General features: G+C 40.5%; 1 protein-coding gene across 2 annotated transcripts in view; it reads right to left on the bottom strand.

The window, feature by feature from the left end:
* Positions 1 to 25,328, bottom strand: part of scube3 (signal peptide, CUB domain, EGF-like 3) — a 74,579-nt gene extending 49,251 nt beyond the window's left edge. For both annotated transcript variants that reach the window (XM_005731745.1, XM_005731746.1), the window contains exons 1-3: positions 24,817 to 25,328; positions 7,089 to 7,211; positions 2,195 to 2,320 (exon numbers count right to left, since the gene is read on the bottom strand). In XM_005731745.1, coding sequence (XP_005731802.1) covers positions 2,195 to 2,320; positions 7,089 to 7,211; positions 24,817 to 24,916 — 349 coding nt within the window. In that variant the 5' untranslated portion in view covers positions 24,917 to 25,328. The remainder of the gene's footprint in view (positions 1 to 2,194; positions 2,321 to 7,088; positions 7,212 to 24,816) is intronic.
* Positions 25,329 to 26,091: the final 763 nt, after the last annotated feature.

Raw genomic sequence — 26,091 nt, 5'->3', positions numbered from 1 at the left:
CTCTGTGGCACGTGCGCCAGAGAGCAAACAAAGAAGACGCTGACAGGGATGCATGTGCGCTTGCCTAACCGGTGTCCCTGAGGTGACACTCGCACAAACACACACACACACACACCATTGCCTACTGACTGCAGAAGAACCTTAGAGACCTGAAATCTCCTGTGGGAGTTTAAAGTGCACTGTAACCATGGGAAGAAAAACAAAAACATCAAATCAAATCGCTGGAGCTTTGTGGAGGAATTGCATGAGGTAAATCCAAAGGGAGCACCTTAAAGATCTCAGACTCTAAACTCACGGTGAACTTTTGAGGATCAGGTGAGTGTCTCCTCCACTGTGGCCTCGGGCACATCTGGTCTATAAGGGCTCTGAGGCTCTGACCTCGTCTGGGAACCAGCTGCTTAGGCTCTCCATTCCAGGGCCAAGGGGACTAATCTTTTCTCAGGGGCCAAAAAGGAGCTTAAACCTGGAAGAGGAAGCTGGGGGCCTTAAGATGAAACCTCCGCTATTCCTCTTCCTCTCCTCTCTCTGTTTGTGCTGAGGATTATTCCCTTAGCAGAGCAGAGCACGGGTATTAGAATGAATTAAATTCTCCAGAAAAAGCAGTCTCTAGAGCACTTTAAGGTCTCAAGACAAGAGCTGAGATTTGCAGTTGACAGCTGCATATACACAATTCAGTTCGTCTTCAAACCCTCTTGGCTATGTTGAGATCAAAAAAATATATTTATTCATTTAATAATTGATAGATCGTTCAAAGAAATGCAAGAGAATTTCTGATACAAATCTCAAGCTTTTCAAAGAAGTCTTTGCCCACTTTCATTTCAAACGGGTCACTTGCGAGAAAAAACAAAAATAAAACATGGCAGCAGAATAAAGCAACAGAATAATAAAAAAAAGGAAACTTGAAAGCTCTCTCTGTGTTTGATCGTGTGTGTTTCACTATGACAAATTATATCAAAGGGATCGATGGACGCAATTCCGTTTGATGCGCCAGCAGCAGCCACACAAACAATGTATCGCAATTACACACCTGCACGCAAGGCACACCAAATGATCCACGCACAACTGAATGCCATTACTAAATGGTTTGGAAAATAACCCGGCTTTACATGATAAATACAAGCGCACGGGTGATAAAGAGGCAGAGAGCGAGAGAGAAAGAGAGATGGTAAGACTGAAGGAAAGAGGAGGGCATCGTCAAGTCAGGACAGGTTAATTATCGATCTAAATATGGGAGTGTTTTCCATTCCATTGTAGCTTAATCCCAGCATTACATGCAGTTCATCAAGTAAATGTGGGGCTGATTCGAGCATGATGCCTTTCGTGCCCGCATGCAGAGTCTCTTTCACAGCAAATCGTTAGGTGCTGATAAGTTTTTCTGCCATCGCTTCATCTGAATGTGAATTCTGCTGTGATAGTCACATCTAACTTTACTCCACAACAAAATCACAGCAGCTCACAGGACTAGCTGGCTTTCAGCATCAAGTGAAATGCATCATGCTGAGGCTGTAACCAAGATGGAGATGATTTCTTAGGAGCAGCGAGGTCTCACTTTGGGATTTCAAATCAAAACAAAAGGAGCGAAGGATGAGTGGATGGGGTAAAAGGAGCGAGAGGAAAGGAGGGAATGGAGGTGGGTGTGTGATGTCTATGTTTAGCAGCTCCAGCTGCAGAAAGAAAATTATGTTTTCCTTTATTTCATAACCTTTTAAATGTAATACATTCTCAGTGAGGCCAACATGACTGGCACTTTGGTGAAATATGAAACCATGGGAAAACATGTCGGCTGACGGCTCACTCAGAGCTCGCAGCTCACGGTCGAACTCTTCATAAATTCTCTCCTTTTCATCAGAGATATTATAAATAAGGGCTGCATTTTCCTTTTGTGAAAGCACATGTGGAACTACCTGCTATGTAAACAAGGAAATGGCAAAAATATCTGAAGCAGCTGTCTAATAAGAGCCAAGTTTGGCCTTGAGACAGACATATTACCATCCATACTGGGACATTAAACATTCAGAGTGAATGATCTTTGCAACTACACGGGTTACATTATGGTTAGCTTGAAATTTGACACATGTAGTTAATTATATACAAGTTCTTCCCGTTATGGAAACAGTGTTTAACCACATGATTGTGTGACACGTAGGAGAAAAAGCAACACACAAGATCACTTCAAATACACATATACACTCACCGAGACAATTGTGCCCATCATGCGCCAAGCGAAAGCCGTCGTAGCACGTGCACCTGTAATTTCCCGGGATGTTGATGCACTCGTGGACGCAGCCGCCATTGTATTCAGTTGCACACTCGTCGACATCTGCAGAAAGATGACAACATGAATGTGCTTCAGAAATGTAGCTATAACAAACCAGTTGATTTTCAAAGTATCAACATTTCAGAAGTACGAAAATGTCTTCTTTTGCTGAGGGTTACTTTAGCAGAGTGACATCACTTTAATATTTGCGCATTCACTGTGAACATACAGCCGGGGAGTGGTGAGCTAAGCGTACAGCCTGGAAAATTGGAAACTTTTGGTCAAACTAGATCCAAATTAATAAAATCCACACCATTTTTCTAAACCTGTAACCTCCCTGTAATGGTTTACAGACAATAATATCCACACCTGCTGCTGGATCAAGGACTTCCTGGTAGCAACCTCACTCGTTACAATAAAGCTCTAATAAGCCTAATACATAAAGTCAAGCCAAAACCAATCATGTGTATAACCTTTATTTTTTTTAATCATTCTTGGCATAGATTAGACAAAGCATGTTCAAAAATGATTAATTATTCCCTTAAAATAAACACATACACAATTAAGCAATCAGGTCAACTTTTAGAGGGCCCAAATCATCTGGTTTTGTTCCACCTCTGCTTTCACAAGTGCACTTTTAAGCTAAACATGGAAGAGACATCAGCTGTGGTAATTGGATGATTCACCTGCTACTGACATAACCTGGAAATCTGCCACAGACTGCTAATATTTTTCCTTTTATTAAAACCCAACAGCCTAAGCTTTTATGACAAAGTATCCTAAAATTTGCCAGTTTCCAGTTGCCAAAACATTGATTCTTACTCATGGAATGTTATTTCTGGCAACATGTTAAAGCATCAGAAACCATTTTTGTTCATTCCAAGACACTAAAAACCTTTCTACCATGACCTAAAGTATAAAGTCAGCAGCAAAATATGTAGCTATTTATACAAAACACATACCTAACTATTAAGTTATCAGAGCAAGTTAAACTGCTTTGTCACCAGGAAGATATCTTCATGAAATCAGACATGGCATTGATTTTAGTGACCCACTGCTAGTCGATACTGGGAAAGAAAAATGCTAATATTGATTTTATGACTAATAAAACCAACCTAACTTCAGCTCAAGTAGCTAAAAACTAAAGAAATGTGACACAGAAATGAGACGGAGGCAGAAAGATAAAGAGACTGCAGACTGCTATGACAGTTTAAGTGGAGTTGTCTTTTATGGTTATGATGATGGCTGAGGGGCCCATACTGAGGAGACCCAGACAAGGTGGATGAGAACACAGAGTACTTCCATTTCGCACTTACTGGCCCATTTAGGGCCAATGATTCTGGTTGTTCAGCTCCTGCTTCAGACTGCCTCTCTCAGGGCTTAATTGGACTTGACAGCAGAGGGATGGAACTAAAACATAGAGACTCTCCTGCACTCTGCTTAGTCGCTTTCCACACGTCTGCGTCGTTCTCCGATCGTAGCACACGATCACCCATCACTTTTTCACTCTGTTCTAGAAACACCCACCACATGTTGATGAAACACTGACTCTCCTCGACTAACTAGCTTTTATTCAGAGCTGGGCACATCTGACCATGTTAGCGCCAAAGTTGTCTTCATTCATATCTAAAAGACCTGAAAGTTTACACAGTGCTGTGTAGGCCTTTATCATGCAAGAGTAATAGGTAAATATCAGATTATTGGCATGAGATATCGACACCCAAAAGAACCATGTTCAGTGACAAGAAGAACATGGAGTCCTGCGACAGATGGTATGATTCCCACATAGCCGTTATCTCAGCATCACGGAGTCAGTCTGGGATTACATCGAGAAGAGAGAGACTCAGACAGCTTAAATCCACAGAGGAACTGTGGCGGTTTCTCCACAAAGCTTAGGGAAAAAAGTCCCCGTAACAAGAACAACTTAACGATCTCTGACTCCAAACTACAGAAGCTCCCGGCTGTGCTAAATAAATAGATTTTTCCATTAAAAGGGAGGGCAGGAAATATTGTTAACGTCCACTGACATCTAAAGTCTAACTAAAAAGATAAGAATAAAAACAAATCTATTTTTGTAAAGGAGCTAAAGTGAAATGTGAACCACTGCCCAACATATGAAAACCACACCTACAACACAGAGTGTGAAGCAACAAGCAACACTACAACCGCAGTAAGAATAAAGCGTGTTTAAGTCAAGCTGATGGTGATTTAAATTAGGTCTGCAAGTCAACACTGGAAAATAATATTGGAATTTATGGAATTTAGCTGCAAAGTCATTTGTAAAGTCCAAAATGTTAGATCAGAAGGAAGCGCATGTTTTCAGAGCTTGTGTTGAGTTCAGCTTCTTTAAGATAAAATGCTAGGAGTACTCGGCCAATCAGCCAAGCACCTAAAATTCGCCCAATATGAAGTTTTCTTTAGACTCTGATCCTGTGGTGAAAACAAACTCCGTCCTAAAAAAGTTAACAATGACATAAAATTAAAGTTAACTGGAATGAGCTTTAAACTTTCCATAAAGGTGAGTTTGTCGTTTTTAAATTGAAAGGTAGCTGATAGCATTTTAAACCACCCGACAACCATTAGGGTATACTACAAGCAAAGTTCACCACAGTCACGGTATCTTTGTGTTAGAGGCCTTAAAAAACAAACAAAAAACATCTTCAGTCAGGGATAACAGGTATCATGTTGGTTATCAACTTTCTTCATTAACTCAGGCATTTTGCCTCAGGCATTCTGAAGGCGTTCACATAAAAGGGATTTGACTCTTTTATGCACAAACTGGATCAATTGAGCACCGCCTATTCCAATCAGAGACATTATTAGAGGAACTGATGTTGGAGCTCTGTAATTACATAACTTAGTTAAGCACCTTTCTACTGCAAGTCTCAGTCACACAATCACACACATACAGTCATGCAAAATTTTTAATGTATGCCTTTCTAAGATTTGCTCACACACTTACAGTCTGGTCAATGCAATGAGAGCAACTCAGAGGCTCAGTATCTTGCCCAAGGACACTTTGGCATGCACACTAGAGGAGTCAGTGTCATCAATGCACCAACCTTCCAATAAGGAGACAACTCGGTCTACCACCAGAGCCACAGTCGCCCAGGAAAAAGTAATTTGTTATACTGGTCGTTACTTTGCTTTCAGGTAACTCTGTAAAATAGCTGATTCTACAACCCCCCGCACACCAACACAAATCCTTAATTAGGACACACATTTCTAAAATCTTTTTCTTAGTAGAATACAAAGCTGACCACACAAAGTACAGATGAAAACCAGCACAAAAACGTGACTGCCACATTGATTCTGCTGTAGAAAGGTGAACTGGTAGCAAGGGAGGGTGCCTGATATGTTGTTACCTGTTGAAGTTAAGGGTCTGGCTGCTGGCGCCGCCACTCACTCTGGGATCTTGGCTAGCTTAGCGTTAGCATGCTGTCTTGGCAGATGCTTGGAAAGAAGTGAAGTTGTTTCTGTCCTGGGTGCAGTTTTCTACTTTACCATTTATCTCGTTCTTTTGTGTGAGGCAGGCAGACTAACAATTCCAAGGAACTGTACTACTGACTCCTTAGGGAAACAATTGTGCATGTAATAAGTGTCCTTGTGGATTTGTATCGCAGTGCATTTATTTGTTGGGGAATTGGTAAAATAAAAAAATTTAATTAAAAATAAAATACAGTGTAAGTGTCATGCTGGTGACAGCAAGTTATCAGGTGATTGTTACAGTGCTGGCAGGTTGCCAGGTTGGGGGGGGGGGGGGGGTTATAATTAGTGGCCTTTTATTGTGATAGACTAATTTAATTAATTTTCAATTTAAAGAAAAAAATAATAAACCTGTATACATTTTTGGCTGATATTATCCTCTTGTTCCGTTTATTCCGGACTCGTCCCTGCATGATCTTTTGACTGCAAGATTTTATATAAGTAGGATTGAGGCCTCTGCACTCACCATGTGCAAGTGTGATCACCACATAAACATCAAAAATACTTCACTTTTCTTGTCTTTATGCTTTCTGGTGCCCTTTTTTAACACAAGTAGGTGTTAACTTGGTGCAGCACTCAAAAATTACTATGACATTCAACAGGCAGCAAAGAAGTATTGAAGAGGCGGCAATACAAGTCACTGTACTCCTGCTTTTGAATTTTGTTTTACAAGTATTATCAACCTTGAGTTCAATGGAAACCCAACCTTGCACATATTTTACAATAAATTCAATAAAAGCAAACTTTTATGACCTACAGACAGAAAGCCATGAAAAGCACTTGGTCAAGTAAATGAAAGAATAATAACAGTAAGAGAAAAAAAATGACACTTTGAAATACGGTTTTGTAATAATAGTAATAAAAATTGTGGGATATAATGATCCGGAGGCTTTGGGCCCATTGAAAAGGGCTAGAAAAACAGACTTGTGTCTGACAGTCTACAAGGCCTGCCTCCGGCTGTGGAAATATCCCTTACGGCTTGGCAGAGCCTTCGACTGCCGTTTCAGCCGCTATCTTAATTTTCTCCTCTAACATGTGTAGGAAATTTACTGCTTCATTTCATCTTGTCACAAAGGAGCACTCTGCACCTGGCTTTCACCTTACCTCCATTTGCAGCCCTCTCTCTTGTCTTGCCTCCATTTTCAGGAAGTCTTTAAACTAATGAGTTATTTTAACTGAGACATACGCTCTCATCACGCCCGTCACTGGCTCAGGGACTTGCATTCAGAGATGTAAAGCAAATTAACATTCGAAACATTGCATTTACTTCAGTGTATTGTACAAATCCTCCCCAAGCACCAAGTCACAGTTGAAAATAAGCATATTAATGCAATGACACTTTTACCTTCACAATGTTTGCCATCCCCTTTATAGCCTGACTTGCAGATACATTTGTATGACTTCAGGGTGTTCTGGCAGATGGCGTCAATGCTGCAGTTATCAAGTGCCTCTGCACATTCGTCCACATCTAGAAAAAAAAAAAAAAGAGACACCAATTATATGTTGAAGCTAAAACATTCTTGGTGATAGCATTGCATTTATACCACACAAAAACATCCCCAATTTCTGAATGTAATGGGCCGCGCTCAGACACAAACAATTAAAATGAATACAAACCAAGCTTTAGTAAAAAGGCGGGGACACTTTTAACCATGTGGTAGGGCAATAACCATTATTTGTGCTTCAAGCGACCTCTAAATGAACACTTCATCTCAGAGCCTGAAAACAACTGGGATGCACTGGCCACTGAACCACAAATATCCCCAGACAGCCAACAAAGCAGCTCTGTGAGGCTGCATGTAAGCACATCAGCATGCTAAGACAGTGCAAATATACAGATTAGGAGCAGGTATGCTAATGTATAAGCATGTAAACATTTGTGAATTAGTACTAAAGGGAAGTGGAACTGAGGCTTTTGAGCATCACATTGCTTTTAGAAAGATATAGTACAGTAGTGCTGCTGACTTACATCTCAAAATAACTCTTATTCATCTTATGCTGGGCATAAGTGCATGTTCATTCACTGTCTGAAGCAAGCCAAGCTAGCTCCTCTCCTTTTAAGCAAACTTTCTTCTGATTGGTTGCCACTTCCAAACACTTCTGCATTCACAGGCAGAGCTGACATGATTGTAGAATATCTGCTCTTGCTGGCATCATTCAGATCCAAGAGTAGAAAAAAACATTGTAAGAAACTGAGCATTCAGAGCAGACTGAAGATTATTCTGGTCTCCTTGGGATTATATACATATAATGCTGACCTCATTATTTATTTTGAGCATTCACTGTTTTGACAGTAGAAGAAAAACCACAATAGTTCCCATTAAAACATTTAATGTCATTGACAGAATTATGCTAAGAAGAAATCAGGGATCATTAAGTCAGTAGACAACACAAACACCTAGCTTTGACCCGCAGCCTTTACTAAGCTAAAAAGCAAGTTTTCAGATGTACTTAAACAAGTCTTTCAAAGCCCAGTTTAACCAAACCCAGTTACACTTATTTGTTGCTCAGGAATGAATAACTGATTTTTGGCATTGATAATAGTTTTGTACAGAGCAATTTTAACTGTTGTGCAACCAAACAGAGTTTGGATTACAAAGAAGAAAAAGCAAAAGATAAGAATGGAAATGGATTTAACCAGAAGGAAGATCAGTTTGGCCTTCACGGAGCCCCTAATCCAGCCAAATCCCAGTTAACTAGCCCAGGTGTTTAGGATTACCCCCCTTCACACAGGGGGAGGGCAGCTTAACAAGGTTTACATAGCTTCCAATATCCACTCTTATCACAAGCCCTCTGCAGGAGCTGACTGATCCCACTGGGAAATGACCAGGAACCCAAACCCCTGAGCTTAGCATTTTAGCTATATCTGCCTATTACTAGAGGATGTGAAGTCTGCACTGGAAAGGAGGACAGTGACACTGCAGAATTCCCAGAAATGGAAGATGAATGGAAAATGTGGAGAAGAAAACAGAATGCAATACGGTCACTGTGCAAACACAGTGCAAGCATCACTAACAGCAATAATACCACCACTAACAAAAGTCTCATATGCACATACTATAAGCAAGCATATAGTTTCTGAAGTTTAGCTTTAATAAGACTGTACACACAAACTGCGCAGAGCATACACAAGGCAAAAAACTCACAAACACAAATTAACTAGAAATTTAGGGATGTTGTGGCTCAGGAGATAGGGCGGGTCATCTACCAATTGCAAGGCAAATGGTTTGATTCCTGGCTGCTCCACTTTGCATGTCAAAGTGTCCACGGGCAAGATACCGAACCCCACATTGTCCTTGATGCATCCATCAACTGTGTGCATATAGCATTAAAAGGCTGTGCGATTGTGGTTTGTAGTCTGAGTGTTCACGGAGAGTAGAAAAGCACTGTTTAAATTACCAGTCCGTTTGCCAGTCTCCAGACAAGTACCTGCTCTCATGGGCTCATTCAGACTTTATAGATTCTGTGATGATGAACCGAATCAGACATGCCTTGAGCTAAATACCCACAATGACAGCATTCAGTAAACTTTAGAAAAAACACATAATAATTTAGTAGTTTAAACAAGGTTTGCTCAGTATTTTAGTCGTGGTCGTCATTACTTAAACATCGCAGAACAGCATGAAAAGTAATTTAATGAGCATCCTGATGATACACTGTAGGACAGAGATGACTAAAACAAGAGGCAATTATGTGAATGTATTCACAGATTCAGAGATTCTGTTCTCACTTAAATTGAAAGAGTTGTGATTCAAAGGTTCAGGCTATGCTTTTGTTGCACATTTGCTTGCTGATCCCAAGAGAAAATGTTGTTTAGTCCACAGACTTGGATTATGCTGTCTGAGCGACATGTCGGATCATCATACATCATTAGCAACTCCTACCCTCAACAATCAGTTTCAACCATCTGTAGCTTCCCAAAACCAACTATCCAGTATTCCAATATTTTCCTCTAGTTACAGGTATAGTCTGTATATAAAAAGTTAATCTAGCCACCATGAAGTCACCCACTGGTTTGTGAAGAGCTGTTTTTTGGTGTTTTTCCAGTTGATAAGTTTAAAAAGTCATTTGTTAGTCTCTAAATCATGAATCATTTCATCATCTTTCTGGAAACCATAATGTATAAGCTGAACATCATTCTGTATTCAACTAGATTTTAATCGAGCCATTGAGGCCATGATAAAAAAAAGGGCCATTTTCCCATAGACTTTCTACAATTGGACTTCTAAATGCATCCAGATCGATCGGCCTTCCCGGCCATCACAAAGTTTGTTTTGAGATACCATAATCCGACAAACTGCTTTGGTGTTCTGAAAAAACAATTAACAATCAATCGTTCAGATATGTTTGGATCTATGTTATATACATGTTGTAGCTATGTAGTGCCAAAGTTATGTGCCATTGCTATATCTAAAAAAATAAATAAATAACACATTACAATGTTTTGCTCTGCATTCTTAAATAGGACTTAAAAGTGATTTCTTTAATTTAGAGAAGTTGTGCAGAAAAAGACAAAATCATGATTTTGGCTATCCAGCAGTTTAGGTCTCACCATATTTGTGTGTTAGCGTAACATTTGGCAATTGTTTGGTCATTTAAAAAGTTATAGCTATAAAACAGAGTGGAAATTTTTCAAATTGTCAAAACAGACTGACCAGACTGCTCAGTAACCTTATAAAAGCTGAGCATCAACACAACGATGAAAATTAAAAAATTAAAAAATACCAGCGTTTTCCAGCAGCAGCATTATTCTTGTAATGATATGCCATGTTTCACAGGTCTGTTGGGGAGTTTAGCATCTGTGCAGCATTCAGCAGGGGAATACAGAAACCTGGGACAGTTGTGGCTTATTTTGCCAAGTTTCCACAAACACATTTAGAGTTGCAGGAGGTCCTCAAGACCCTCCAGTGATTTATATTTGGTGAGAACAATATAAATTCTTCCCAGGAGCCTGGCTTCTTTCTCCTTACAGATTGTGTTCCAGGGTAAGAGCAAGAGAGGCTGTTTGAAGAAGTGTTTTTCAATAGACGAGGTATTAATCACAACAAATTATCCGTCCTATTGTCAGGTTTCTTGGTGCCAAATCTTTGTGGTAATTAATATTCATTATGACAGAAACTCAAAGAATCCCTTATTTCATCATCCTATTAATGTTCCCATCTGGAGAATCAGTTCACTTTATCTTTCCGGTCCGCAATGCTGCTGACTCTTACGCTTATACTTTGGGACACACATGCGTACAGGTTTGCACACTCACACTTTCGTCTCAAGTCAAATTTGCATTCAAATTGATGCAGTTATTTCTCCAGGCTACACTTGGGTGCGAGAGAGCAGAAGCAGATATTAGGCTATAAGTGTCTCAAATGTTACATAACTGCCATGTTGTGATATATAATGTCTTTACCGACACTGACAGGCAGCAGCTTGCTGTGTGTTTAGGGTTTTAATACAACAGCCTTAACTTCTGAAACTGTAAAACTAACTACACAACACATGCACAGTACTCGAAATCCTCCAGGCAATTTATGAGTTGAAAAATAAAATGAAATGGATATTTTTGCCAAAATTACTTACAAATTTAGTCATCTTTAGACATGACAGAGTTGTGATACCAGTAACATTTGAGAAACAATGACAATGAACAACAGATAACTAACTTAACAGCTAGCAAACTGTTGGAATTCAGCTGAAAAGCAGGAAAATAGTCAACATAAATGTGTTTTAATTAAATTACTCTCTCACAGTCCCATTGTCTCTTTGTTGTGAGCTAAAGAAAATGAAATAAACATCAAAATTAAGAAATCCTGGCCCACAAACTACAATAGCCCATGTCTGTCAAAGCAATGTTTAAAAACCCACCCATAAAAGTCACTGGGAGCCTTCCAGTAGACACATAGACAACAAAAGCTAAATGCGATGGTCTCTCTGGAAACCCCACTGCCTTTGCCATGGAAATAAACATGTCAGAATCAATACACTCTTTGGTTCAGTCCAGGGGATGATCCTCTGAAGGCTTGAGAAAAATGTACAGGGCGTTCAGTAATGCCGCCCTGGTAATTGACTCATGCCTAAGATGAAAAAGATTGTGTTTTTCATTGAGAGGTTCTTTCATTCTTTTGTGTTGAGGAATCACATTTGTTGGGAACAAGTTAAGGCAGCATAGAATGAAGCCGGCGCTTCGAGACAAGGATGAATAAACAAAGTCAAAACAACAAAACCAAAGACGAGAGATATGTTGGGCAATGCTCAGATGTTTAAACAGTTTCCTCTGGGGAATGTGTCAGTTGGAATATTGCTGTCTTGTAGCTCTCCTCTGGTTTAAGCACTTGAGCATATTAAAGCCACAAATAGCTCAAGTCTGTGTTCAAACACACTGACATTTGTGGAATATTGAATCCAGTGACTACTCTGGATGAAACCAAGTCATACAATAATAAGGCATGTTTTCTCTCCCTGATTCCACTTCATTTCTTGCTTACATGGCATGCTCAATAAAACTCTAACCCCCACCATGCGTCAGACTTCTAAATCCCTGCATGGATTGTGACATGCCCTTACTCAGAAAGGCACAATTTGGAATTTTTTATTTTGGCATGATGGAACGTTGCGGGGTAAATTAAATGGGATTTTCTGTAATTGTATTCAATTTGCTGGATAAAACACGCTCCTGTCCTCAGAAGCGGTGATTAAGAAAGTTACTCCAAAAGCAGGCTCCATATTTAAGTCAAAGCAGCCAGCTTAATGCTGCTGGCTGTGGAGGTGAGACTTTGTCAGAGGTGCTTTTCCTCCCTGATTTATTAGAAAGCCCTGGGATAAGCAGTGTATTTAGCTGGGCCAGCTCAAGGGGGGTGTTAGCAGGAATAAGACTCAGAGGGGAGAGAGCGCGAGTGTGTGGGAGAATTGTAGGGCCGAAGGTGTGTAGTTCAAACATAGGGTAATGTTGACTTTGAGTATTGAGACCCTAGCTGTTTGCTTTGCCCCAAACCTGCCCGCCCCCTCAAACCCATCAACTTTCCTTCAAATACAGAAATAGACTGATTGGAGCTGGGACACCCAGAGGTGTAGCTTTACTTGTGCCGCCTGCAGTCAACTGTGAAATAATCGTCACAAATACGGAGCGAGAGATGCATTCAATAAGCGAAAGTAATAAAATATTCGGCCGTGTTTTCCTGACAGAATGATTTCGGTGCAATATTTGAACATTTGTGGTGAAGGATTAGAAACAAAACATTCCTCCTGACAAAGCCATTTTCCGATGAACTCCTTGATTTTCATGAGCCTTTTGCGACAGAAGAGGAAGGGTGCTGGGTTCAATGCCATAAAAATGTGTTCTTGGGATCACAGTGTTTGTCATTCTGTGTATAATTACAAAGAAAAGTATTGTAATTATCCATCTTAGAACCACACTTACACTATAGTTTGGGTTGCGGTTGAGCAGGATGGGGTTAAGGTCAGGATAATTACTTTAGGTACAGAGCAGCTGTCAGAATGGCTGTAGCGCCTCTTTTATCTTCACCGTTGTAAATGATCCATACGATGTTTAACTCACAAGCCAACTATTTGTTGTGAAGCAAAGCAACTGGTGTGGAAAAACCAGCAATCATTTCTTCTCCATTGATTTGTGCTTGTAAAACACAAATGTGCATTTTCTGTATTAATAAAAGGATCCGGGCATGTTTTAAAATATTTTTTAAAAGTACTCCGATTTGAATAATGTGTGTTTTATACGCTTTTCCCCTAGAACCGTGTATTTACTTCCTTATTTGGGTGAAAAATGATTAGAATTATATCAACACCCTTGACCTCAGAGAAAAATACAAAATCTCTAATTATGTAAATAATAATCATTTTAGAAGTTGGAAACATTTTACAGTCCACTCTCACTGTCTGTGCAACAGGAAAAAAAAAAAAAGAATCACACTGTTACACACAGAACCACAACCTTTCAAATTACTTCCAAAATGTCCAAAGAATAAACAAAAATGTTAGTCACTACGACATATACTGGAGGATGTCAAAATGCTCAGGAAAATCTCGACAAAGAGCCCAAGGTGTTAATCCAGCCTCTAGAGTCTTTAGCTCATTATCCGACCAAACACCAAAGGAAAACGTGCACATCTAATGTTGTATACAGCACATTTCCCACACTAATGTAAGGCTTTGTGATTCTTTCCTGTAACCTGGGAGTCACCAACGCAGCACTCTGGAAAAGCTGTAGCTACTGAAGTTGTGCTGGGGCAGCAAAAAAGTAGACCTCGAAAAAAAAAAGAAATCGTTTTGATGAAATGCAGACGTCAACATTAACACAAAATTTAGCATCTCGCCACCCTTCTTGCCCAGATCTCCTTTCAGCTAATGAAGGGACACAGTGTTGGCTGTCCAGCAAACCTCTAAAAAGTTGTGAATAAAAATATCCACTGCTTCCATTCGGGATATTTACACTCATCCTTCACACACTCTTAATGTTTAGGAATCATGACCACTGACTGATCCTGTGCTTTCAGAAACTGTGATCACAACTTCAAAACCCTGCGGGTCCCTCCCTGCTTATGTCCACCAATCATGAAGCCTCAGATTAATGTGAGGGTAAAAACGTACAAGAACCTACAAGATAAGTTTCAGCACCCAAGTCGTGTTAACATGAAAGACATGAACTGTGTCCAACACCCTTAATTTATTTAGACATCTAGACACTTCATTTCTTATTGCTCAGGGCCACTCACCATCTGTTATGTCTATTAGGAGCACATAATAACACAACAAGGGTAGACTGACTGACCCTTATAGTGCTGCTGTATCCCGTAATGGTGTGCTACACCATTTTTTTACACTGCCTAATGTTAGAGGTTGTTATATATATTAAAGGTGTTAATTTTTTTAAGTCTGGTTCTTTGCAAAAGAACAAATCTTTTCTTGCATTTCTTTTTTTTATAACAACAGCACAAAAAAATAACACATCTGCATTTTGTACAACAGTGTAAAGAGCGAGTAATCCTCTGATTATTTAAGATATCTAATCTAATGTGTGCCTGTATTATGTGAATTATTCTAATTCCTTTTCTAAGTCTTTAACAATCTCTTTTCACCCTCTTAATCCAAATTAATGTGCTCTTTACTTGTTATTACCATAGGTAAGAAAAATTGATCCTCTGATACTAGTTGATATTAAAAATTCATATTGGGATAGGCATGTATTTGCATTTCTTTATTGATACCAACTTCACTTGGTCATACGGACAAAAACTTCAAACAGCTGCTAGACATAGGGAGTCGCACAGCCCCTCCCCTTCACTAGCAGCTGAACAGGTGAACAGCAGCACAACAAACAAGGCAAAGGATCTTAAAGACACACCATGGCCTTCATGACCAATTTTAATACTTCAGTAAAGCTCTCAACATCAACAACACTGACGTATTAAACACTCATCATAAATGTTAACCTGGCGAGCGCACATGTTGACATTAGCCTTTTAACTATTAGCAATTATCCAAATTACCCACCGCCAACTGTTAAATTATTGTTAATGAGAGAGCTGGGGGGGGGGGGGAACTATATTAGTCCCATTTTAGTTTAACCAGATAATTATTTGTGACTAACAAGTGTTATTTTTTTCCTTTAGTCACATGTTGAAGTAAAGAACAGTCTACCGGAAATTAGACAGCAAGAGTGGCAGTCTACCAACTTTTTGATCAGCAACGAAAATATGGTGCCAAGTCACCAGAAGCACAGGAAATACACAGGGCTGTAGCTGAATACATTTGGACAAACCAGCATTGTTCTAATCTAATCTAATATTTTTCTGGGCAATCGGTACAGAGTTTGAAATTTTAGTATCGTGACAACCCTTCTACACGGTGAGCTTCTCCATTACGCCAACAGCTGAAACGATGTATAATGGATACGTATTTGGGGTTCATTACAACATTTCAACTACTCAAGCCAACTCGTACACAATCTTTCTGTGTAATTCTTCCATCTGTTCGCTCCTTCGTGAGCGTTTCAGAGTGTCTGCGCCTCATAGCATACATAAAGACAACCGCAGCGATGAGCCTGGAGACTGCAGAGTAAAGAGCAAGTGGATTCACCTCGTGTCATTTATAAAACATATCTCAAGGTAGCTCAAGCGCAGGCTTTGTGAATAAATAATGTCTTTTCTCTGTGATTTTGTTCATAGGCCAAGCATCTGGTGTCTTTCCTTTAGCATGTGTGGCCTTAATAGACTATGACTCACAGACCTCCGGACCACCTCCAGAAGGAAAACACTTATTACAGTAATTAAGTGAATCATAGAGTAATACTAAGAGAGAACAGAGAAAGAGAGAGACTGACATGACACTCTGTTAAGTGTCAGAGGTCTAATACATACATACACCTCTGAATAAATGAGCAGAGCTTGTAACAGATCTCATTAGGAGCCCACTGACAAGAAATTAATCTGTTCTCTTCAAGTGATTTTTCAACCGTCTTGGAATGTGTCCTCAACTGTTAATGACTTCTTGGCCTCATGCAGGATATTTTATATGCGGGAAGGGTGGCACTTAGTCCAGCTGTATAGCTTATATTTATGCAGCCAGAGCTAACTGACATGACACTCTCCACTCGGCACACAGCAATTGGTGGTTCATGCCAGATACAGTACCAACTTTAAAGATGGTAACATAGCAATTACAGCACAAGTGTGATATTTTTAGTTGTTTCCTGTCAAACTGAGGGATAAAGTGAATGGTTCTCTGTGTAAGCCACCTACTGTATCTCAAATCAGATGGCAGATTTTACAGTCACATAATTACAAAAAAGACCAAGTTTTCCACAGAAAGAAAATGAGTAACCAGGGTAATGACTATACTTTCAAAGTGCTAAAGGAGATGGGAAAAGAAAGTCTTTAACATTTCAATGAATAATTGATTGGCAAAGTAACTGACAATTAACTTTTTGAATCAAATTATTAGAAAATAAACAAGGCGACCCGTGTTCAGCCCAAAACCGATTAAGATAAAGCGACTCTCGGCGGCTCCCTTGTCGCATGTTTGATTTGGCTGAGAGACATGCTGGATGACCTTCCTGACGCAACCCCAGAGGGGGTCTAAGTCAAGCTTTTACTTGCCAAGTGAAAGTCTCACCCACTACACCAAGGAGCCAGTTTCAAAGCCTATTAAGATATTTTCTTAATAACTGTTCCGTTCCAGGTGGGTCTGCATCTTATTACTTAGATACATTGTTATTTTCTCTTTTTCTCATTGTTCTGGTCATGAAAGGTCAGACAAAGTTTTTAAAATCAAATACACCCACAGTTTTTAAATCAGGCCAATAGTCCAAACACAAATGTGAGATTACCACGATAAGCTCTAAATGCGCACGTGTAAAAAGATGGTATTTCTGCTTTGTGAGACAAAATTTAAAAACAGAAAAAACAACTGAAATGTAATCATTAAAACCCACCAACAATTTATTAAAGCCACCACATATTTACTCAACTGCAGCCTTGCAAAATGATAGATGAGAGCATACCTGTTATTTTTTTTTAAGCATATTCACTTTATTTTCTTTTTTTTGGTTTAGATTGAATCATAATCATAACAGTTACTGATCAGTGAAGCACTGCACTTTGTGTGGCAACTCCTGCAATATCACTTTAGAAAAACATAATATAAATCAACATTTCTGCCATCTAACACTCAGTCGCTACAAAATTACAGCAAAATCCCATCAAAAACCTGCCCATGTCATTATTATACATGTGATTATTCAGCTATGGCCTCATTTAATTGGAAATACAAATCAAGATTCTTGGGGCTATAATAATGGTTTGTTGTGGCACCAGCAAGAACACTACACTAAAAGGACTGAAGCACTATAAAGCTCCAATGATTAGTTGAGTAATTGCAAGTTAATCAACAACAAACTAAAGTAATGAAACAACTTATTTTAACTTTTAAATGTAAAGAATTTACAGTTCCTGCTTTCTTCCTCTTCTATGTCTTTGGAGTTTGTACTACTGGTTACACAAATTAAGCTCCTCTGCATTTTTTGCAATTTGTTGACATTTTATAGACCGAATGATAAATAGAAGAGATAACTGATAGATTAACTGACAGTGAAAATCTTAGATGCCTCTTTGATTGATAGTGCAGTGATTAAGCCACAAAGAACAGTACACACTATCGGGGTCTGCAATAAATTTATATCTAGAGTTCACTGGGGGTGACTAAATACTTCAGAGGGTCATATGGTTTTTCCCATGCCTCTGTTCATTTAGGAAGTCTCACATTCATCAGTGAAGTCATCCCCCTTTCTACCCAGAATGCACTGGCCAGAAATAAATAACCTTTTTTCATTTGGATTCCTTGATGTATTGGGTTGGATTTTTCCATTACTAAGCAGAATAAGAGCATTTCCTTTAACTTCCAGCAGTCTCTAAAGCTGGCGCTCACCATCAGGAATGTAAACACACACAGTCTGTAAACAAGGCTCTCTCTGACCCCCAACCCCCCTCGACAACGCTGACCACCGCAGACCAGCCTAATGACGTCCCTCCCTGACCCCGCCAAACTTTCAAAGACAGACGCAGCCCCATTATTGAGCTGAGGGGTCACAGGAGGGAACCCAGAAGAGGGTGAAAGCTGAGAAAGGACAGTGTAGCGTTACAGACACAGAGATGACAGGCCCTCTGATATCTTCTCCTGAATCCTCGAGTCCCCAATCACTGAGTAATGGAACAGAAAAACAAATGTGGGCTCTGGGAGGTTAGTGGATTAATGATATAAGAGTCGCTGCAGCTGGCTCAGGGACGATACTGAGGTTCCTCAGTGAGCCATCAGCACTTGTGAAGGGGGCTCTAGAGGTGAGTCAAAGACTCGGGGGGTCAGAATACCGTCAGCGCTGACTCAATCCTCCCCCGAAACCAACGGGGATGTTGTCAGCACAGAGAACAAAGGCCAGCGACAGGGTGAGAGGGAGCAAGGGGAAGAGATAGGGAGCAGGAGAGGGAGCTTTCTAATTTTAACCACAATGCCACAGTTGAGAGAAGCATCACAGGGCTCATTTGGAACATATTGTTCAAATTAAAGCCTTGATAAATAAACAAGCCTCAAACAAGCACAGCGCTCTGTACTCCTGAGTGTGAGGGTTAGAATGTTTCTTTTATACCAGCGGACACTGGTGTGGCATACAAAGCCATTACCCTCAAAAGTTTGGGAGATTTCAACCACATTTTTCCCCATCCTCTATTGTACCTGAAATCTATAGCTTTGTCAGCCCTGCAACCATTTGAAATTAGGGGACAAATGGTGCTCACAAGGGCCTCACCAGCTGCTGATAAAGTGATTTTCTGCTCGAGGAAGGCAGAAAAGGTGCTTTGACAGAGGGGCTTCAGTAGCTGATGGGTTCCCCTGGGCAGCAACAGAGAATCTGCAGTGTCTACAGGTTATGGTTTTGCGGTTCTGTGACCTGACATTCATACTGCCTATAACATCCACACAAAAAAAAAAAAAGTGTAACTATTCATAATATACATGTAAATTCAATGATGATAGAAGGCAGTTTAACAAACATAAGTGGGTACAAACTTGATTAAAAGCAAAAATTATGAGCATACTTTTGCCATGATCTTAATCTGTGCAGCCATTTTTATCAGAGTCCTTACGCGCTCCTACATTTGGAAGTATATAATGATTTTTTATTCATTTTCACACATCTTATTTCACCAAATATCAACTTCACTTGACCACACATCGCACCACATCTGGTTTGTGCTGCAGTCAGTCCTCACATTACGGTATAAAGTTAGATCCACTGGATAAACTGTTGATGCAAACGTCTGTTTCTTCATTGTGTTCTGTTACATTTTTCTTATAATGGCAAATCAGTCAGTGCCAAATTATTTACCAGAGCAGATAAGGAATGAGAGCAAGACTATATGATGAAACATATAGTCTTATCATATAGTCCAAATACACAGGGCAATGGCAGCAGTGGCTGAAAGTAGGTTTTGGTGCAGCTATGCTTTTCAAAACTCGACCGAGACATTGGCAATGCTCTCTGCAACACTCACTTTGCAAAATGCAAAGCTGGCCATGTCAGCATATCAATTCTGAGGAAACTCCTGGTCAGATATTAAAAAAATATATACATCTACAAGCTGAAGAGTATATCCTATAGCCTGAAAGCCTGAAAGGACCCAGAGCTAACATTATGAAATATTATGAAACAGTAAATCCAAGGACGATGATGATGATGAAACTTTTAGTACATCATCGGCAGCTTCATCGACATCATCTTCAGATAATTAGGTAGTTGGGCAGGTTTTGTCAAAGTAACTGAGCTCGTTTTCATTGTGTTGGCATTTTTGCACTGCATTTCTTATCATGCATGCTATTTACAGGAAACAAATACATCATGTGAGATTGACAGCCCACCACTACCAATAAGACCGTAACATTGCATACTATAATATTAAACAGTACTGCAACAGTACTGCAACAGTGATGTCAACAGACGCTGTCACACAGAGACCAGGGCACCTGATATGGTTTGTAAAATGTGACAAATTACAATATTTTTCATTTAAGAAGTATGGACTTATTTTCTAGGAGAAGACAGGACAAAGAAAAATGCACCACTGCGTGAACGATGCCCAACCCCACTTATATGTCTCTGAGAAAGGTCAATCAGTGTATGTATAGGAGTGGTCACTACCAACATTTGTTTTTCTCTTAGGTTTTTGTTTTTTATTATTGCCTTTTGTTTGCTTTGGTCTCATATAAATTGGTGAAAGTGTTAAGGTTTAGAATATTCTGTGAAGAAAAAATATATTATAAAAAGGTAGATGGAATATAATTTTTCATTGATGTCACTTATTTTTATGGACATTTTGGTTGTTGAAAAACTATAAATAATGACTGAAATAAAAGTCATTATCATCATCATCTGACAGCTGAGCTACAACGTTGTGCTAAGCAAAGGCAACAAGTATTCAGATGTAGCCTTATATTTAACATATAGGTATGAAAATGGGATCCAACTATCCAAAAGGAATAAGGGTGCTTCCCAGTATACCCCACCTTTTAATTGTGAATTAGAATCCTACATGTGAAGCAGCTAACTTCTTATTTTTTCTGAACAGAAACACAGCTAACAGGGAAATATTCTTCACCATTTTAACAAAGAAGCACACCCTGGCAAATATGCAGTTCATTATAAAAAATAATTACCAAGGGAAACAGACTGATTAAAAGCACATAAAAAGTCTCCTTGAGAGGGAAAGTCAGATTTCTTAAGGTGAGAATCTTTGACACTCTGTTGCAGACTGAAAAATGTCTTGCTTTTATATTCCATCAGCCAGGATGAAAGTGAGCAACTGTCCAGAACGAAGCCCCGCTGAATCACCTCGGGTCGCAGCTTGGGCCAGACAGCTTTGACTTTATGTGTGTCTGTAAATATGGCACTCACTCTGCAGCCAACTTGCCCCCAAAATGAGATTAAAATGTTTGTATCAAGCAACATCTTGGCCACAAAGAAACCAGGGAATTAGAAAAACTAGACACAATAAAAGCCTGATCTGTTCCCAGTTTTTAAGCGATTCCCCGGCTATAATGGATTCTCATTTTTGTAAGTGAAAGCACTTTTGCCTTGTAAGTGCAATCATTAATATCCAGTCTAAAAATCACTCATCGCAGTCATAGACATTCACCCACAGATCAAAGTCAATTTTGTTATTCATACTGCATTGCTCTTGGACAGAATTGTTATCAGGAGTTTTCACCACTCAAGTAATGCCAAGATAATAATCTCTCTGCTCTCTCGGCTGCTCTGTAACAACATGTATAGTGGTATTGGAGCACCACTTGTCAGGCAGATGCATTGCGAGTGTGTCTGCTGAGTGGTACAGTGAAGCCGGATTGGTCCCCTCCACCCACTCATCAGCGAATGACCGAGGGCTACCCCGAGGCTCAACCTGCCTCAGAGTCTCTGATCATAATGAGAACACAACTATCTGACACTGCATGCCTGTTGCAGAGAGTGAGGAGACAGACTGAGACAAGCTCGGCTCTTATCAGCACAGGAGTATTTCTGCTTAGGAAAAGGAAGATGTTTAAAGCTTAGAAGCTCGTCTGCTTTCACCGGGCTTGCTAATAAGCAGGTAGGATAAATTAGCGATTGATAAATTAGTCAGCAAGTGACTCATATTCCAATGTCCTTTATTCATTTAAAAAGAAAAAAAAATCACAAAGAACCTCAGTCAGGACAGAAAAAAAAAGTATTTTCTTCGTAGTTGACCTGAATACATAGTCTAGTCGCAGGCTGTTAAAATTTACTTTGCCAAAAATTGTGCTCAGCACCTTGGCACACAAATAGGGACTTTTGTGCATACTTGTTTTAAGGCACATCCAGTCTCTGAGGGGCTAAGCGTAACCACCCAACAAATACCACTGCAGGAGCTCGTAAGGACTCTGGGGCAATACAGAAACCATGCAGCCTAAGAAATAAGAGTGAAGATGATGAAAGAGAAATGCCACCGTGGTGTCAAAACGCTGAAGCCAAATGACTGGCCACGTTCATAGGAGACAGCGCCACAGTCTCTGTCCGCTTGTCTTTTTCTCCCCCTTTTTCCTTTCTGCTAAACAGCAAACTCTAAGAGAAGTTCAAGGCCAAAGGGGTAGGCAGAAATAAAAGCTCCATTTAAATGGTTCTTTCATGTGGCTTCACATACAGTTTCAAAGACTTGTACAAATTACCATGCACTGACACAGCCCATATACTGTCTCCATCCCAGTTGCGCATATACATGCACTGACATTTGCAAGCTTACCCAGACCTGCAGCACATTCAACCTTCCATCAAGTAACAAAAGTGGGCTGGACAGGATGGGAGGAAGGGGCGAAGGGGGCAGAGGGGAGCTGTGCACATCTTTTTTTTGTTGTTGTTTCAAAAATATAATTAGCACACTGGCTGACAGGGAGCTTTCTGATATGGTCAGTGTAATGCAGTCGTTGCTTCTGGGTGACAGAGAAAAAGCACAGCCACTTCATTAAGTGCAAAGGAAAGGAAGCGAGGACAAAGCAAACAAAGCAAGAGTTGTGTGAAAAAGGAAAGGGGCAAGCGAGCGAGCTGGGGGATTTCTGCTACCCTTCCATCTTGCTCATCGTGTAGACTCAGGCAGCACCTCTAGGTAAGCCACCCCATGACTTGGGCCTCATATTGCCAAGGCTGCTCGGTTCCCACAGTGTGTCAGGGCCTGCATGTGGCCTTCCTCCCTGCTCGGGCAGCCCTGCGTCTTTAGACCCCCAGGCACCGGAGCAGAGGTTACACCAACACAGCCAGCAACAGCAGCATGTCAGCCCCACACCAACCGTTGCCTTGGTGCCGCTGCATTAGCAAAGAGCTCCTGACTCTGTTCAAGGGAAAGTGATTTGCCATGACGTCTACGGCTCCCCACTTTTCGTTCTCTTTTTCTCGCTTGTTGCTGCTCGCTCACTAAGAAACCTCCTCTCTCCCAGTCTTCTCTCTGCACATTTAATCTCTCCCGTTTCCCCTGGTCTCATTTTTCCCCCTTCGTTGTCATTCTCTCCACCACATCCTCAAATCTTCCCTTTCACTTTTTTTCCCCCCAGAGTAATGACTGATGCCTAAAACACAGTGCCATGATTAGACTGACACTGATGAAAGACAACATCTGTCTTGAATAAATATTGAGCTGACAAATTATGCTCTCCCCCCCCCAGTCATTGTTCATCTCAGTTTCTTCATTTTTCAAAATTGTTCCCAGCTTGCAGACTGAACAGTGCCACAGAGTTGCCACCAACACCAAACACAATATTTATTTTCACTTCAGCACAAAAAATGCTCACAAATAGCGACAGAGCTAAACGCAAATAATATGTCACTGCAGAGCTGCACTGATAAACAGGAACTGGAGGAGAAACCCATCAAGTGGTCACTGCGTTTCACTCGATGACCAACAAACAGGTGCATGCCATTACAGACCAGCTCTCATACAGCAGCATTCCACAGCACAAGGAAGTGTGTAATCGATGTTGTGGAAAATAAAGTGAGAAAAAAGTAGTTCTAATTGCAAAATGTAAATATTGAGTTTTCCCACAAGTGGGGGCAGACCACCCAGGATGCAAAATAGTCACCCACCCCCTTTCTCTTTTTGCCTTGTCGACCGCCCGAGAGATGTCTTTTTGTGAGTGCAAAACATCTCCGACCACAATCAACACTCACACAGAAACCATGATGTGTCTTTGCATGCAAATACTTCTGGCAGCTCTGGCTTGGCATTTGTATTGTGGGAAAATTAGGTGATGAAAACCTTGAGGAGAAGGCTGAGTGGATCAGAAATTTAGTGTATAACACCATGTCTGCCTTGTTCCTGCAAGGTGCCAGACTTTTTGATTCAGACTGTTCCTGTCTGCTGTGAATAAATTCTCACAAGAAAAGAGAGCAAGAGGGCAGCCGGCTGGGCAGGACAACACTGTAGCTGCAGTGTCTGACAGAGACTCCTCCATGTGTATGTGTGTGTGTTACAGGCCAGTGTCAAATACTTGTCTGGACTGTGACAAATACCTCCCAGTAGCCTCACCACAACTACCTGCAAGATTAGAAATGAAACATAACTGTTGGCACTGCTAATGCTGTTTGAAGATCAAAAGCAACTGTTTTTCTGACAACAGCGAGCGTTCAGCGAAACTTAATTTAAGCCTTATTATGTTTCCACTATTTGTCTTGGCAGGTCTACGCAAATATATGCAACTGAGCACACTGACACAAGAGAAAAGCAGTCAAATGATTGCAAAATAAGCCGCTGAATCAACAGACGGCATCTGCTTGAATCAAACAGAGAATAATAGATGGATCAAAGTCTGGAGAAAAAAAAAAAGAAAAACTTCACTTCTGCTCATTAAATTTCAAAGTATTCTACTTTAAACTTTGTTTTAACACGCATTTATTTAGGCACACGTTTGGATCTTTCCAAAGGCATGCAATAAATCTATTAATTAGGCACTCCGACATTCAACCAATTCACTCAAAATAGGAGGTATTTCGAGGTGAAAAGAAGGCACAAAAAACTTACCTTGAGTGGTTTTACTTCCTGAAGCTGACTGTTGGACAAAGGCGACCAGGCAGAAACCTACAAATCCAAGGCTCGCGCGTATCAAAGCGTGCATATACATGTTAACTTTCACTGTAGTTTAACACAAGCACTTTCTAAGATCTACGATGCGCAAGAACACATACGAGGGTGTGTGTGCGTGTGCTATAAAGGTCTCTTGTTATTCCCTGTGAGCACCCCCTGACAGGACACTATGCGATCCTTTTTTCCCCTTTTAACGCCTGCTCATTTGAGTTTCAAGTGATCGGGGTTGAGGACAGCCCGACAACGCGGAGCGGAGGAAGGCTTTTCTGTTATCATGTTTCGAGCCAGACCGATGTCAATTTAAGAAAGGGTGAGAGAGAGAGAGAGGGAGAGAGAGCGGGGGAGAGAGAGGGGGAATGAAGGAGAAATGGAGAGATGGAGTGCAGTGGCGGGGTCTGAAGGGGGAGGAGAGAATAAGGAGCGTCCGTGCTGCGCTCCGGACTCCTCTTGCTGCTCCTTCTCTTTCCTGACTGGCTCTCAGTGCTTCGTTCCTTTTTTTTTTTGTGCAGGAATTTACACACAGGTGTTGGCTGAGCTCAAGGTGGACAAGTTTTGCCGTGTGCACTGAGAGTGGGGCTCACAGGTCACCTGGCTGCTGCCACCTGCGCAAAAAAAAGGGGGGGAAGAAAGAAAGTTGCCGTCACGGCAGCGTGGTAAAATCATCGCCTTAAAGGGGGACAAGAGGGCGGATGGATTTATAAAAGACTCAGATGGAAAAAGTAATAGACCGGAGATTGCATTTTTGTTCTTATCCAGCAGACTGTACAGCCCATCTAGTCTCTCAAACAAACCAATAAACGCCTATTTACGGATCGTGTGTGCAGCTTCGACGTGATCTCGTCTGCTGTGCTGATAAAAGATTATAGTTGTCGTTTAACGATTTTACCGAGAGCACTTGTTGGCATTTAGAAATAGTCCAATCGAGATTAAAACACTGAATATTCTACAACACTCTTAACAAAATTATTTGATATTCTTTATCCCATCTCGGCACTGAATTGAGTTCAAGGTTTACATCACAGACAAAATTGCAAAACTTCTTTGAAAATTGGAAACTGAATATTGTTTTTTTTTTTTTTTCAAGTTTCAATTGACTTTCTTGAGTAACATCCTTATTCCAAGGTCAATTGAGGGCCTTAAGCAATTTCATGTCCTTTTTTAAGCTGGAGCTGGACCTGTTTGAAGAACTTCCGAGTGAACCTGTGAATCTCA

The sequence above is a fragment of the Pundamilia nyererei genome, unplaced genomic scaffold (genome assembly GCF_000239375.1).
Source record: "Pundamilia nyererei isolate P.nyererei 1_Seehausen unplaced genomic scaffold, PunNye1.0 scaffold00044, whole genome shotgun sequence".
In the NCBI taxonomy this organism is placed as follows: domain Eukaryota; kingdom Metazoa; phylum Chordata; class Actinopteri; order Cichliformes; family Cichlidae; genus Pundamilia; species Pundamilia nyererei.
Note: the sequence above shows the minus strand (reverse complement) of the source record. Positions and strands in the feature narration are given on the sequence as shown.